Source organism: Heptranchias perlo, chromosome 30 (genome assembly GCF_035084215.1).
Source record: "Heptranchias perlo isolate sHepPer1 chromosome 30, sHepPer1.hap1, whole genome shotgun sequence".
NCBI lineage: Eukaryota > Metazoa > Chordata > Chondrichthyes > Hexanchiformes > Hexanchidae > Heptranchias > Heptranchias perlo.
In genome coordinates this window covers 10041835-10059116 of record NC_090354.1, presented here as the reverse complement: position 1 = coordinate 10059116, position 17282 = coordinate 10041835, and the positions used below count along the sequence as shown (strand labels likewise).

Genomic DNA, 17282 nt, shown 5'->3' with positions numbered 1-17282 from the left:
CATGCTGGTGATGCCAGGCAATGCCCATGCCGGTGATGCCAGGCAATGCCCATGCCGGTGGTGCCAGGCAATGCCCATGCTGGTGGTGCCAGGCAATGCCCATGCTGGTGGTGCCGGTGCCAGGCAGCACCCATACCAATCATGCCGGTGCCAGTGCTAGTGCAGCCTGTGTTGGCAGTGCCAGGCAGTGCTACTGCCAGCTGTCCTGGTGCCGAGTAGTGCCTTTACCAGCAGCCCCCGGAGCCGCTCGGTGCTGCTGCCGCAGGGATTCTCTTGCCCCGCCTCCGAGTGGCAGGCTCCTTGTTCCGGAAGCCGGTGCCCGGGCTACAGGTGTTGGGAAATGGCGGCCGGTGACTGCGATGTGGCGATGGCTCCGGAGCCCAGTGCAGCGGGGGAGGCGGATACAGAGAGGTACCGGGAGAGAGAGAGAGGGGCGCCCGGGGGGGGAGGAAGGGGAAGAGGGGTCTCCGTAAACCCCCGGGGAGGGGGGCCCGGCTGGGCCTCAGCAAGCGAGCAACAAATAAAACCGGCAGGGGGAAGCGAGGCGGCCGGCATCGAGCCTCGGCCTCGGCCTCGGCCTCGAGTAGAAGCGGTGCGGGGGTTCAAGCCCCGGCCTGACAGTGGTTTCAAGTCCCGGAGATGGGATGTGGGCCCGGAGCAGGCGGGCGGTTAGACCCTCCCTTCCCCGCCCGAGGAGCCAACGAGCCGCGGGTTCTCGTCGAAGAGAAAACGGCAGCTGCTGGAGGAAAGGCCGCGGCCGGAGCCACAACTCGGGCCCCAAACCCCCAGAAACGGGACAGGGTTAAATTAAACCCGGGCCGGGATCTGAACTAAATCGGGTTCAAACCCTTAGAGTTATTTATTTCTTTAAAAAAAAACACGCAAAATATATTTTTGAAAGTAATTTTTTTTGTGTGAATTACTGAAAACAATTGATTATTTTTAAACCTTGATGCTGCAACTGTCCTTTGTTTATGTTATTCCCATGTTGGGGTCCTGTTGCTAAATCCATCAGCATTTAATTGTAATTTATGTGTTACTATTTCTTTGGTAGTCTCTTTCTTTGGTAAATCCGTCAGAATTTATAATTTGTAATCTATTAAGCGCCGGATTTTAGATTAGGCTTTTTTTTTTGTGATCAGAAGGAATCCGGTTCTCTGATGCTGTCAGTGCCCACGTGGGATTCGCATCAAGAAGGAAACGGGTATTTCCCTGGAAGACCAGAACCTTCTGCTTACAACTTGTATATTAATGTGTAATCTGCATTTTTCCCTGAGCTCAGCATTGCACTCACTCCACCCCAAGCGCCCTGCTTTAATCCCCAAATGGTTCTGTGTTTATCAAAGATTGATTTGCTCAATCAAGTGCATGTGGTGTGGGCCAAAATGTTCCAGGTTGTGCAGTAGCCAGAGATTACTCCTTGTATTGATGAATTCTTTCTGGTTATATAAACGTTCCCCCGTCTCTTCAAATATGACTGGAGTGATATGTACTTGGAGATTTATAAATTCCTCGGTTCCGCGACTTAAATATCGTATGTGTTTGAAGTGAACTCTTAATTGTAGTCTGAATGTAGCACCAGAATATTCTACCTAAAATTGCTATTGTAATTGTAAATCCAGTCCTCTTGAATTTAGAAGATTAAGGGGTGATCTAATTGAGGTGTTTAAGAAAGGATTTGATCGGGTAGATTATCCCTATTTCCTCTGGTGGGAGAGTCCAGAACAAGGGAGCATAATCTTAAAATTAGAGCAATCAGGGGTGATGTCAGGAAGCACTTCTTCACACAAAGGGCAGTGGAAATCTGGAATTATTTCCCCCCCCCCCCCCAAAAGCTGTTGAGGCTGGGTCAATTGAAAATTTCAAAACTGAGATTGATAAATTTTTGATAGGCAAGGGTATTAAGGATTACTAAACCAAGGCGGGTTGATGGAGTTAAGATACAGATCAGCTATGATCTAACTGAATGGCGGAACAGGTTCGAGGGGCTGAACGGCCTATTCCTGTTCCTGTGTTCTTTTTAACCACTGACTATTGATGATTCTTTAAGTCTCTTGTTTCTTTTACTCTGCTCTTCAAAAAGAAACAACCTGTCCTGAATGTAAGCATTTACTAAACCATAAATGTTAATTATAATGCATGATATTAAAAGATATGGAGTACATTTATACTCCTGATCCATTTTCTTTGGAACTGTACACATTGTGACATACCTTTTCACAAGTGATAATTTTGAAATACTTTCAAATTCACAAGTAATAGTGTTGTGAAATATTCAAGAGTATTTATATCAGGATGGGGCAGGAGAATAGAACAAAGTGAACAGCTCTTTCAGAGAGCTAGCCAGAGAAATTATGGGTCGAATGGCCTACGACTGTTGGAAAATTTCGTGATTATTCTATTTGCTATTTCACAAGTGACAGTTGTACTAAATCCAGTGTACAGTTAGCAGTTTGATCTATTCTGCTATATCTATTCTCTCTGGGATATTTCAGGAGTCTTTGGGATAGCACTGATTCTGTGAAGTTCATTTTTCCCCCCTCATCTGGTAAAGGTCATTATTATCAACAAGTAATTTGGGTTAAAGTTGGTCAGTCTTTGATGAAAACTTTTGCTCTGCAGCATGGAAAGAGGCCATTTGGCCCATCACACCCTCTATGAAAGAGCTATCCAATTATTCCCATTCTCCTATCCTTTCCCAGGACCTTTTAAAGGTTTTGTTTGCAAATATTTATCCTCTTCGCTTTTAAAAGCTATTATGGATTCTCTACACCAATGCTTCCTATAGGGTATTACATGCTCTGTGTTTAAAATAAACCCTACTAACCTTTGTTCTTTTGGTAATGATCTTAAATTTATGCCCTCTAGTTTCCGATTCACCAACCAGTGAAATTAGTTTTTCCCCAATTTACTACAAAACTGCTCTGTGTGCCGGGCCATACCTACAGGCAGGGACAGGTGTGAAAAGGGCCTTATGTACAGGTGGAGAAAAGTGTGATCAGGGCCATACCTACAGATAGGGGGACAGGTGTGAAAAGGGCCTTGCGTAAAGGTAGAGAAAAGTGTAAACGGGACCATACCTACAGCTGGAGACAGGTATATGCAGGATCTTACCTGTAGACTCAGGCCTCAGTTCATTATGTAATTCCTTCTCACGCCCAACTTTACGGTTGTCTTGGAAACCCTTTCTATGTCACTCAATTGTGCTATCGAAATGGACGTCTACTGCATCCTGTGGAGAAGCGTTTGAACGGAGAGAAATAAATTAAATCACACCGTTCCTCTAAAAGCCTGAGGAGATAAAAGGTAGTTGCTCAGAACTTCATATCTAAACATTAAGTTCTGTAGATGAAGGAGCTTTGTCTGAATTCTGTCAATACATTTTTGAGATCACGATTTTAAGGTGTCAAATGAATGCCTCTTTGATCCACTCTTAATTAATATAATAGTAATTCTTCTAGATAGGTGATCTGAAGTTGCTTAAGATGTGACATAAAAATGTTTAATTGGTAATCATCATGCTGTGGGGTGGCAATAATTTGTTTTTCTTAAAATGTAATGTATCTTGCTCTGGTGATAAAAGGCTACACATGGGCTTCATGCCAGAGGTATCTATTCTTGAGCTTCCCTGATGCCTTGGTTGGTAAGCACACTGCCTAGTGTAGAGCTGGGTCATTCAGTCCAGGCAGTACCCAGGTTTGATCCCTGGTTTGTTTTATTTGCCAGGATGCTATAATTAGACTAGAGAGGGGAAGAAACAGCCAGAGTTTCCACTCGTGATTACTGTTCAATGTGCCTTACTGGTAAGCGTGCGTGTGTGGCTATCGGGTGAGGACAAGTTCAAACTCAATTGTGATGCTCTGAATAGCCCAATAGTCTTTTGGTACTCACTGTCCAAACTCTCATTTGGATGGATGGCTGACCAAGTGAGTGCAGCTAGTTGCCATGGAATTCTGCCCAAGCATGAGTGGTTTCTTTGTTTGGGGGGTGGGGGGGTAGTATCATCTCAGTTCTGATAGCAATACAAATTTGACCAAAACTGAATTTTTTTAAAAGTCTGTATGCAATTTTGCGTTTGGCATGCTGTAACACCGATGAACGGCGAGCGGTACATGGTTCAGTGCCTGAACTTTCCCCATATTTCCATGTTGTAATTAGTGTGCAGATTTGGGGGAGGGGGTTGGGGGGAATTCTGAATAAAGGAAGAAAATGATGTTTTTTTGAGGCTAGAAATTGTCCTTTTTCGGTGACTGTTGCTGGGGTGTTACTGAAGGACAATTTTTACCCTCATGAAAACAGTGTTATTTTCTTCCTTTTATGGTGATGATTCCACAGGAGCTGGCAGCCCACCTGTAGAGAAAGAACTTGCATTTATATAGCACCTTCCATGTCCCAAAGCTTTTACAGTCAATGAAGTACTTTTGAAGTGTAGTCATTGTTGTATGTAGGGAAACGCAGCAGCTAATTTTCACACGGCAAGGTCCCACAAACAGCAATAAGATAAATGACGAGATAATCAGTTTCAGTGATGTTGGTTGAGGGATAAATTTTGGCCATGACATCGGGAAGAGCTCCCCTGCTCTTCAAAATAGTGCCATGTGATCTTTTATGTCCACCCGAGAGGGCAGATCGGGGCCTCGGTTTAATGTCTAACAGACCATTCTTCATTTGAAGAGCTGGATAGTGCATGTTAACAGACTCTTAATCCATAAGAGCATTGTAGCCGAGCCGGATCCCTTCCTCACCCAACGTCCACATAGGCACACTTCTACCAAGGGTCACTTGATAACATTCAGTATTGTTACCGTGGCTGGTTTTCCCCTGACGCAGCCCAGGAGGACGGCGACTAATTGTAGCATCCTGCACGCTCCTCTGGCTGAGATCAGCTAACTCGTGCAGGCTGTGGATTGAATCATGGAACTTCCAGTTTTTATTTCTCAGTAGAGAAATGTGTCTTGTGGCTATATCAGAGCAAATGTTAATATGAAATTTTCAGTAAAACATAAGGTCAGTGTATGAAATTTTCTCTGTTGGGAGCATTCTCAGCCAACGAACTGTAGGGTGAAGTCCTGATAGATGGCTTTGAGGGCATGCTTGGGATGCTACCACTAGTGGTGGGAGTAATTAAAAATAATGAATTAAGAGTATCACAAGATGCATATTATACAATATTAAAGGATATTAGGATAAATGTAATTTTGTTTTTCCCTATAACGTATGGATACCAATATGCTAACTAAGCTTGGTGCTTTTGAGTGAAACTATCTGTAAACTTTTGCTGTTCGACTAATCTCACCTCTGCGAGGTCCTTCAGATCTGCACTTATCAAATCAAGCAATTTGCTAATTTTTAAGACTCTCCAAAGAACTCGAGCGCACCTATATTGCTGCTCAGTAAAACGCCAACAAAAAGGCTTCCTTTGTTTTGAATCCCATCGATGATCACTGACTGTCAGGTTCAGCATGGTTCTGGTACAATGCATTGGTGCCATTTCGAAGTTAACCCTATAGTGTTGGGCTGAATTAGGATTTGCTATAGCTGCTCACATGGTGTAGACCATGTCAGTCACATCAGTTAGATGGCTGAATTTGAGTTTGCACAGCTGCCTGTTTATGAAACTCCCATGTTCACACCAGGGATGCTTTGTGAGCTGGGAGATAGCGAGAATTGGCTGTTGCTCCTGTTTTTCTGTAACCTCCTCCTACATCGGCATTTTTCCTTTGCCCACCTTGGGTTGTTCCACAGTAACTGTTTGACAATGAAAAATTAAGTGTATAAAAGAGATCGATCTATTGTGTGTAGGTTAAGAATATTAAGGTTTTGGGTGATCACTTAAACCAATTTTTTTCAAAGGGCACAGCAGTGCTTAGAATGTGATATAGTCTACAAACATTTTATTTTAAATTTAAAGGCCAAGACATTTTGTAGGTAAAAAGGATGCTGGGCAGTGATCAAGTCAACAGGTTCAAATGAGTTATAAACATTTTGAGCTTTGATCTCAGTATCTTATGATGCTTTCCTCAATTAGATTACTCTCGTGTAATTGATCTGTGGCTTCCATTACTATAACTTGCATAAGAAGATGGCAATATCAGTATAATAAAGTGATAAAATGAATAGTTTGTTATGTAGAGTAGTTTTATCAATAGCTGTAATGTGTTTGCTATGTGGTTACGGGCTTTCTGTAAAATGCTGTCGATGCTTCATATGGTAAATGATAGAAGAGCTATTGGATGTAATCACCCTCTGGTTTGAGCAACAGTAACTGATGCTCATGCTTTATTTTTAAACATTAAGAAACGCTCTGATTTTGAAAATTTGCAGACCTAAATTAACATTTGCCACATTATTTTTTGGAAAACACTGTCTTTGTAGAATTATCATTAATTTCACTTCTTATTTACGCTTTAGTTTTGCTTGCTGACGTCTAACCGAATGCAGATTCAATGGCAATTGATGTTTGTGGGGTTTGTTGGCCATGAGCTGATCACACAAATTAAATTTTTCTAGTTAAGCACTAAATGTGGGTTTTATGCAACAGCAAGAATCCACCCACTGCTGATTGTAGTGGGCAGCTTCTACAATATACAGCACTGCAGGGGGTGAGGGAAACAGCCACTGAGGTTGCTCTATTTTTAAAAACACGGAAGACGTTCTCGTTGTAAACAGTGACATTATAATATTATAATGTCACTGTGCTATGTTCACCTAGCCAATAACTGTTGCCCACACTTTACAGAGGATAGGGTCCAATATGAGTGGTGATTTATGAGAAAACTGGCAAGTGAAATTAGGACCTGGAACTTGACAAACAGTACAAATGCAAAGTTCATTACCTGTCCAGTGGATCTCCCATGACTTTGCCCATGGAAAATCAGGACAAAGTGAATTTCCCTCAGAGCCCATTAGTGATGCTGTATCTATGGGGATCTCCAGTTTCTAGAACTTAATGAAGCTCCATCTCGTGTTCGAGGTGTGTCACAGAATTGTGCTGCCCAAATAAGGAGTGCACAGCAAATTTAATATATTTGTAGATATAATGGGTCATTTATTAAAATGCCAGTTTCTGTTTATATTTATATGTCTTGCCTCTCCAGGACTTTGGATTAAATCCACAGGAAACTGATGTCCTGTAAGTGTCTCAGATAGAAAGAACGAACTTGCATTACATGTCATCTTTCACCACCTCAGGACATTCCAAAGTACTTTACAGCAAAAAATTACTTTTGAAGTGTCACAGTTATAACGTAGGGAAATGCAGCAGCCAATTTGCACACAGCAAGGTCCCATAAACAACAATGAGTTAAATGACAACACAGTCTGATTTGGTCGTGTTGATTGAGGGTTAAACCAGGACACCGAGAGAAGCTCCCTTACTCTTCTTCAAAAATGTACAGAATCTTACAACACCAGGTTATAGTCCAACAATTTTATTTTAAAATCACAAGCTTTCGGAGATTATCTCCTTCGTCAGGTGAGTCAAAAAGTGATGGGATCTTTTACACAATCTCTCAGTACTGCACTGAAATGCCAGGCTAGATTATTTGTTCAAGTCCTGTAGTGGGGTTTGAACATTCTGACTCAGGCGGGAGTGCTGACACTCCAGTCATTCTCAACCCATAGTGCATAAGGGTCCATGGCACAAAACTGCCTGAAAATTTAGCTGTAGTTAATATTAAATTGGTAGTCTCATTGAGAGTGTGTAGTAGAAGGTGCTGTTAAGAGGTAGGATTGAAACATTGTTGGGGCTGAGTAGTGGGAGATTTAACAACCTCCACTTGAATTTGTATAGGGCCTTTAATGTAAAGAAAATTCCCATAGCACTTCACAGATGGAGGTTGGAGTGGAAACTGAGGTAGGAAGCTACTGATTAGCAACAACAACATGCATTTATGGGAGATGTGATGGAAAGCTTAGGTGGCTGTGGGGAAATAATGCTAAGATGGCCTCGATTCACAGAGGTCTGGATCTTCACTTTCTCGATTTAGCCTCCAGCAGGTCTGTAAGAGAACAGTTCTTCTCGATTCCAAATTGTGGACCTGGGGGCAAAAGATGAACCAGCCCAATGCTTCAAGTGTGCCCTGGTCATAATGCAATGTTAGGTCATCTCTCAAACACACCAGTGCACTGATTGGCTCAGTGCATTGTAGCAGCACAATCAGGGGTCATTTGAGCTGATGGCAGAAGGTAAAATCCTTGAATATCGATGCTGCTGCTAAATCCTGGGAGATTAGCATCTTTATCTATAGCTGTTGTCTACAGGAGACTCCTTCATCAGCGGTTGATAACATACTCATAAAGTAAAAATGCCTTTAATTTGCATCCAACTAAAGCTGTATCTGTTCTGGATCCTTGCTGTTGACACGAGAGAGAGGTGATCTGTTCCCCTCCACTGATGCCCCTTTTAATGAGTGCAAAATTCACTCGAAGTTAGATTTATCTTTTTAATTTGTAAAACAATTTTTAAAAAATGTAGCTACTGATGAATTCTACGGAAAACCACACAACTTTTTATTGCCACTGAGTTATAATCAAATGTGACGCTAAAAGCTACACATGCCGATCAAAGCTAACATGATTGGAACTTTGCCTCTGGATTTTAGCAGCTAAACCATGTACCAATAATAGTTATTTCTTTGAGTGTTCTCCATCCCTATCGTTTTTTAAGCCATAACTGCCTGCAGCATTAGAAAACAAATGGACTTAAAAATCAATTGTTTGTTGGGTTTACCCTTTTTAACAACTGTAACTAAAATTGTGAACCAGTGTAATGTGTTTTTGGACTCATAATCAATGCCATTATAAAAACGAATATTGGGGCTACAAGAAGGAGTAATTTTTATCAGGAGCTGTTCGCCTGGCTTACCAATCCTTTTGGGAGTCTGGAACTTTCTGTGACTCTTGATGGCTTCAGCAGTGCTGTGCTCTACTGTTACTGTTTCTATGTATAGACAAGGCACTTCAGTCTTTCGTACACTGGTCAAGGACATTCATTTACTGTGGTATTTGTTTAACATACTTCACCAGAACACAGTGGTTTCCTTGCAAGCTGGTAATCAAGGTTTGCTTTCAAAAAGCTTTTTACCGACATTTCTCTGTGCAGTTCCCACTGATTTTCATAAGTATTTCGCTAACGTACCCCTAGGAAAATGTCCTACATAATTTGCATTTTATTCAAATCCTTTCCAGTTACTTTCCTCTTGATCGAGAATATGCTGGAAATGTGAGTCAGCATCTAAAACAAAGGTATGTTAATGCTTCACAGTCCTTGCTGATAGTGTCTCACTTGAAACATGAACCTATCCTTTCACTTTCAGTTGCTGACGTACTGCTGTGCATTTCCAGCATTTTCTGTTTCGATTCCAGATTTTCAACCTTCATTTTTCTTTCCATCTCAACTTTCCTCTTGGTTAATGTTTATTTTCCTGTAAAAGTGATGATGGCAGAGTAGCCAGGTGTGTCTCCTCCAGAAATAAACTACCTATTATGCAATTTACTTGGGTAGAATAAAAAATAATCAGACTTCAGTCATATCATCTTCTGTAAATTGTAAATATCGGCATACTTTAGATGTGCGGTCTTAATCTGCAGAAAAGGACAACAGTACAGAATTTAAGAGCATCGGTCTAATATTTAAGCTCTAAACTTTCTAAGAGGTAGATTTTGGGACCATGTTCAATGGAAATTTTAATTAAATACTAACTTGTTCAGAAAGTCAAATTACAAACTTTAAAAAGCCCCTATAAATTTAAAGGATTATTTGATCTGAGTGATTCAAAGTAAATACAGTAGATAGATTTATGAAATATTAATACCACACAATGTCCACTGTCTATAAACTCAATTACTTTGGCTCCTAAAAAGCTGGATTTTCTGCAGTAGACGCCCGACTCAGTTTTTGTTGGACTTGGAATGGAAGGAAGTGACTAGTGGTGTCCCACAAGGATCTGTGCTGGGGCCTCAACTATTCACTATTCAAGTTTGCCAATGACACAAAGATTGGTGGCATATTAATAGTGTAGATGGGAGCATAAAATTACAAAGAACCATTGATAGATTAATTGAGTGGGCAAATGCAGGTAAGTGTGAGGTTATCCATTTTGGACCAAAAACTGATAGATACGAGTTTTTTTTAAATGGTGAAAAGCTAGGAAGAGTGGAGGTCCAAAGAGATTTAGGGGTCCATGTACACAGATCACTAAAATGTGGAAATCAGGTACAAAGAATAATCAAAAAGTCTAGTGGAATGTTAGCCTTTATTACGAGAGGGTATAGAACTAGGGGGCATAGTCGCAGGATAAGGGGTCGGCCATTCAAGACTGAAATGAGGAGGAATTTGTTCACGCAAATCTTTGGAATTCTCTACCCCAGTGGGCTGTGGATGCTGAATCATTGAATATATTCAAGGCTGAGATGGATAGATTTTTGGACACTAGGGGAATCAAGGGATATGGGGATCGGGCAGGAAAATAGAGTTGAGGTCAAAGATTAGCCATGATCTGATTGAATGGCGGAGCAGGCTCGAGGGGACATATGGCCTACTCCTCCTATTTCTTATGTTCTTATAGGGCTAGAAAATAAAGGGGAGGAAGTTTTGTTACTGCTATGCAAAACCCTGGGTAGACCATATCTGGAGTACTGTGTACAGTTCTGGGCATCGCACCTTAGAAAGGATATATTGGCCTTGGAAGGAGTGCAGATTCACCAGAATGTTACCAGGGCTCCAAGGGTTATATTATGAGGAGAGATTATATAAACTAGGCTTGTATTCCCTGGAATATAGAGGGTTAAGGGGTGATATGATTGAGGTTTTTAGAATTTTGAAAGGAATTGATTGGGTAGATCTGTTTTGTATTTTCAGCATTTTCTGTTTTTATGTCAGAATTAGCCTCTACTTGATCTCCAGTGGATTACTCAATGCCATGTTTAGCATCTGTATGAAGAGCAGATATTGAATCATAATGTGGAATTTACATGAATCTGAGGATTTCTAATTTTCAGTCACTTTAGATGTAGGACATCCTTAAGGAGACAATTTTTGTCCCACCTGGTTTTCAGTGTAATTCTATTAATTAGAGCACCCTAGTCTAAGTTTGCTAATGTAATGTCAGCCTGGGGAATTTGTTTTATTTTTAGGCGAACAGTGGTGCAAGGCCTGTTGTTGCTGATAGTGTTGAGTCACTACAAAATTTCAGACTTTAAACAAGACTGAAGAATAAGGCCATATAGTTTCCTTTCCAGCATTGTGTGTGAGATCATTGTGCCTTGCTGACATAAACCATTTCTGATGGAGTACTACGTGAACTATGGACTGTGGTGCATTGGATATTTGAATGGAACTCTCCCCACGCCACATGTTCACAGTTTTGCATATGGTTGTATGGGAAGGTGGCATGGGAAAGTGAGGCCCTTCCTCAGCCCGAAGTCAGGAAATTGGCAGACGAGTCCCCACGGTCAACTTTGTGTGATTCCCAGCAGCTGCGTTCAGAATTCTGCCACCGTTTTAATGGGATGTGGGCAACACCGGCAAGGCTGCATTTATTGCCCATCCTGGTCGCTCTGAGAACTTGTAATGAGTAGGTGGTGATGGGCCTTCTGCTTCTGCAGTGGCAACTTCAGAGGACGTTAGGAGTCAGCCATATTGTATGGGGTTGGAGTTACATGTAGAAGTGGCAGACCTGAAGGGCATTAATGAACCAGTTGGATTTTTGCAACAATCTAGCAATTCCTGGTCATCTTTCTGATGCTAGCCCTCAAGTTTAACAACCTGAGTTGCTAGTCCAGTACCATTAAAAACAACATTATTGTACCTGTACTTCTTTATACTGTACAAGGATGAAAGAGGTTACTTGCACAATCCAAATGTACAAGCTGGAATCTCCTAGGCATGTCAGGCATTGAAATACTGAACTTTTTTGTCCTATCACTCAAACCTGGAAATCTATCTTTAAAATTCTTTAGAGCAACTGAGGGGGAATAAAGGAAACAATTACATTTGGAGGAAAGAATTGAAATACTCTATTGAATACATAAAATTAAAACTGTCTTTCAATTCTACAGAGAGGCTGAATTATTCAAAGAGCAAGGCAATGCATTTTACGCAAAGAAGGACTACAATGAAGCATATAATTATTACACAAAAGCCATAGGTAAGAATTTAGTTTAAGCCAGCATCAGATGCCATTGCAGTGGAAGCAATTGTGAAATCACAAAGTTTGAATTGATACTTTGAAAAAGATGCACCAGTTCTGTTCTGTAGTCTTAAATGCATGTGTTCAATTAAAATTATTTACTGTCATCCCTCTGGAGGATTTTTTTAAAAAAAATGATTTATAAAGGAGAGTGGAGAGGTTGGACACTGCCATAGGTTTGTACACATCTGGGCGTAAATTCAAATCCAGTCAGTCGACTGATCCAATTAAAGTCTCATAGTCTCTTTGCTTCTGTAAATGTTCCACATAAAATTAATTTTGGTAGTTTCAGCCTGGTTTTGGTGGATGCAGGCCACAGTATAAAATTGTCCACAATTTGTAATGGTTAGTAATGTCACTCGGAGAGGCTGATGTGGGAAAATTCACATTGCGAAGATTGTTGGGATAGAGTACAAGGAGCTCGCTCTACCTCTGGCCACTGTCCTGTCCTGAAACTACTTGATGCTGACGCTGGGTGTGCAACAATGCAAGTATTCAATACTCGAGCAGAAAAGTTCATCCCAAAAATTTAAAATAAAAACACAAAACAGTGGCTATGTTTATTCAGCCTATTGATCCTGATTCGACAAAAGATGAACAGGATGAGCCTTGCAAAAAATGAGCCTGTTACCCTAACGTGTCAGACAGCAGTTGAACAGAAACATGCCACTGCAGTTTGTTCAGCCCACACAAATAGAAAATGCAATAGTGCTGTGCTCCACTTTTAATATTAAAACGTAGCTTTAACAATTAGGATGCTACAATTGGCTTCAGCTCCCCTGGGCTACAGATTTTTTATTTTAAAAATCAGCAATAGTCATGGAAAGTGCATGTATGAGAAAGCTAGAGGAAGATAGGATCAGACATGGCTGTGATGCCATCCCTGATTTAATAGCCTTCCATGGTCATTGTCAAGGGACTCACACATGAAGAATGGCCACAAACATGAGGTACCAGAGAGCTGCTGGCACCTGTGGATTCAAACGCCAATCTTTTTGGGGGAGAAGAGAAAACTGGAGGGAAGGGCAAAATATGATACAAGTATCTTTAAAAGTATTTTTTATTAAACTTGATGCACTATTAACAGATAATTTTGGTCTGTGGTTCCTTTCAGTACTGAAGTCTTTTTAACCCCGAAGGACTGTTAAATCCAGTTTTTATTTTTTATTATTACAGCCCAGGAGGTACTGAACTGAATAGGATTTTGCTGTAAACTAGCCCCTGTTGGTTCACTGTAATTTTTCTAACATAAAAAACAGTATTTTAATGGCTGCCTTTTCAGTAAAAATGTGTGAAAAGGCTGGTTTATAAGTTGCTCCCTAACGTTATACAACAAAACAGTGTTCAGAATCCAACTTTCTCACCAGATTTCCCCCCACCCACCCCCTCTTCAGGTTTGTGACACCCATCTGCTTTTCAGGATAGAGCAACTTCAGGGCAAGAGGTAAGAATGTGAAGTGAAAGCCACAACTAGAGAGAATAATAACTCTGAGCTGTTTGTTCATTTAATATAAGCCAAGCTGTGGTATTACTGGTGTGAAGTAACATAAGCCAAGGGAATCACCGTCAGACCATTTGCTCCACAGAACAGTGATAATTGGGGCAATTAGGGATGGGCAATAAATGCCGGCCTTGCCAGTGACGCCCACATCCCGTGAACGAATAAAAAAAAAATTACTGGTCTTGAGAAAGAGTTTTGCCTTTTTAAAAAAAACATTGGCTAACATTTCCATTAGAGTTGAAAACTAAAGCAGTGCACAGTTAATTCCCACTCTATGGACCGTTCAGATGACCCCAATTAGAAGATAGTACCCTATAAATGAAGATTTTTTTTTAAGCCCCTAGAGGAGCTCTTTGGGTAACTACCTGTCATTGGATGAGCTTACCTGTAGAGTTACTTTCTCCTTTTAAAGATTTATGAGATATAATGATTTTAAATTTGTGTTGGTCTTTATACAAAGCAATAGTTGAGGTGTCTATTTTGACATTTCTTCTACCTGCCTGACAGCTGCTAGTAAGTGCTCTTTTGTTTTCCCAGATATCTGTCCTAAAAATGCCAGTTACTGTGGCAACCGAGCAGCCACTCTTATGATGTTGGGTAAGTTCCGGGAGGCTCTTGAAGACGCACAGCAGGCTGTGAGGCTGAATGACACTTTCATGAGGGTATGTCATGGATGATCAGACTGAATTGTAGTAATGGGCACCAGTGAATCCCTGTGTTTTTTTTTGATTGTATAATACATGACACCAAGTCTCTCAAGATTTTCCTCACATTCTCCATTATCCTCGTCACTATTATATGTAATGTTTAGCGTGGTATATAAGGAAGTACATTGCCTTAAATTTGTTTACCTGTAGAATGACCTAGAAATCTATGTTGAAATTTTGTTCATTTTTATCTTTTGTATATATGGCAGAGAAATGTACTCACATTCTCCTCACATCAATCCACTGTGACCTGCTTTATTTTCCTCTTGGAATGTATTGGCTTACTTCTTTAAAACATGATGCCCATTTTAAAGAGATTAGTGGTCATGCCTGTTAAAGTTCTATTGTACATGGTGCTTAGTTGTATCTCTGATATAACCCATGCAAGATAGACCTTAAATATTGGGATTAACCCTAGTTTTAATAAACGTGCACATATGTTTGTTTTGAACTGTGAATTAGCTAAGATGTCTTCTGCAACACTGGTTAATTAACTGAAAACTTGCAGTGTTGTCACTAGGCTTGTTTAGCTTAGCCATGCCAATAAGCCATAGGAAACAACACCATGATTCCCCATTTACTTTACAGGGTTGCCTCCAGTAATGCACCTCTTGTTGCCAATTCTGTAAAATAAACAAAGTAACGACAGTGCCATTGGAGTCACCAAGTCTCCCTGAAACAAAATTTGCCAAGATTCTTTGACTTCTGTATGCCAGTGGTGCAAATATAATTGCTGTCTCCAGCAGTGCATAGGTAGCATCAACCATCTTGGATCTAGCCACAGGTGAGCTAGCCTCTTTGCTCATCCATACAAGCCAGCAATGCACTTTGGTATTTTTGGCCTTTACAGGCCTTCCCCCAAATTTTGGAAAAGGCCAAGCCAGACTGAGAAAGTATCAAACACCCCTTTTTCACAAAATACGCATCCAAAGCTGCTTTAAAGTTACTTTTGCAACGTCAGAACAACTATACACACACACATTTGTGTCGTCATGTCCACCCCATAGCATAAACACAGCAGATTCAGCAGCAAGGCAACTGGATTATATTACGGAGCCAGTACCAATGGAAACAGTACTGTAGTATAAATTTTGTGAGATACTTTTAAATGATCACCTCAAAAGGTTCCCACTTGTGCCATCACCAGTACATCACCCTAGTTTTAAATTAATTTCAATGCTGCCCTAACACAACCCAAGTGTAAAAGGATAAAATCTTTAATTGTACTGATGGGTGTTCTACATACAGTAAAACCTGTAAATTAGGGGCACCTGAGGGACTTGCATCAGGTCGTCTTTATTTGCAGGTGTCCCTATTTTCAAAATGGTCACAATATGCTCAGTAAATTATTTGGGACTGTCATTGAGTGTCCTTTTTTTCCTGGTGTCCTTTGTAAGAGGTGACCCTTTGTACCGGTTTCACTGTAGTTCCGAGTGCATATTGCATGAAAATTTCATACACTCAATTTACTGAAGTTCTAATGACAACATTAGACAGATATATCTGTGGCTGCTTTTTTTTCTTGCTAGCTTATGCCATTTCCTCTCCATGGCTTTCTGTGGTAATCCAGACAGTGATGGTCAGCCCTGCTCCTTTTGTAATTTCACTGCTTTTGTAAGCAAAAACTGTATGAATAGTTGAAGGAAAAAATATCTTTGACCTGTTGCTGCACCAGTTCACTTTCACGTTCTGGATTAAAAATAACAATACTGCTAAATAATATAATTATGTTGTAATTTTAGGGTCACCTGCGAGAGGGAAAATGCCATCTTTCTTTAGGGAATGCCATGGCAGCCGGCCGGTGTTTTCAAAAAGTTCTGGAACTGGAAACCGGTAACCCTCCAGCACTTACTGAGGTAAGGAGCAAGCCTGTTACCAATGTCTCCAGTATATGATTTACCAAGCCACCATAACACAGTGATACTGGATTCTAATGTTGATGCAGATTGTCCTCAGTGCTGTATATCTAAACATGATTATATTTTTGCAGTTTTTTAAACGTCTGTTTAAATTGACAACTACTTATATTGATTTCTGTGACTAGCTAATGGAATCGTGTTTTCATTTAATTACTTGTCAGTTGTCTATTGACCATCCTTCTTGGGTGGGGAGGGAACGGTAAGCCAACTTCGCGGTCGAGCTGGCTCCAAGATGAGGTCCCTGGTGTTGGGAGATTGGAACAGGGCACTTAAAGCTATATAGGCAGAGGGAGAGTCAAATAACAACCTTTGAATCAAAGAGGGAGCAGAAAGGTATGGCTGGATATCATCAGCACACATATGGGACCAGCACCCATGCTTCCATATAATGTCACAAAGCAGTGGCATATAGACTATGAAAAGAAGGGGGATAGAGGATGAAGTCAGAGGTGACTGTGTGGGGTTAGGAGGCGAAACCACTTGTTGTTAGGGCATGTATAAATAAAACCAAAAAAAACATGGCAACATGATGTAATGCTAAGGGGAGGCTTTGGAGGAAGATAGCATGATCAACTGTATTAAAGGCTCCAACTTAGGTTCGTTCCAGGTGCCAGTATACTGCAATAAAATCGCTGTAAAATACTGATCTGCATTAAAATGGCTTCATGCCAAAAAAAAATAAAGGCAGCAGAGAGGTCAAAAAGGACAAGAAACAACAGTGAGCTACAGTCACAGATGTAGTTAGTAATTGAAAAGAGCAATCTCTGTTGGGGCTGGTGCAGAAGCCAGATTGCGTGACTCAAAACAAGAGGTGCACGTGTAGTTAAAAAGCAACGGTTTATTCTGGACTTTGGTGAGGAAGGGAAGATTTGAGGTAGAGTGATAATTGGAGAGATTAATGGGTTTTAAAGTGGGGAGAGGTGATTGTTGTTTTGAAGGAGATAGGAATAATTCCGGAGTGGAG

General features: G+C 40.8%; 1 protein-coding gene across 1 annotated transcript in view; it reads left to right on the top strand.

The window, feature by feature from the left end:
* The first annotated feature begins 283 nt into the window (after window positions 1-283).
* The window catches only part of dnajc7 (DnaJ (Hsp40) homolog, subfamily C, member 7), a 35705-nt gene continuing 18706 nt past the window's right edge, over window positions 284-17282 (top strand). The window contains exons 1-4 of the mRNA XM_067968872.1: window positions 284-411; window positions 12061-12149; window positions 14230-14354; window positions 16142-16255. Of these exons, the coding sequence (XP_067824973.1) occupies window positions 341-411; window positions 12061-12149; window positions 14230-14354; window positions 16142-16255 (399 nt within the window). The 5' untranslated portion in view covers window positions 284-340. The remainder of the gene's footprint in view (window positions 412-12060; window positions 12150-14229; window positions 14355-16141; window positions 16256-17282) is intronic.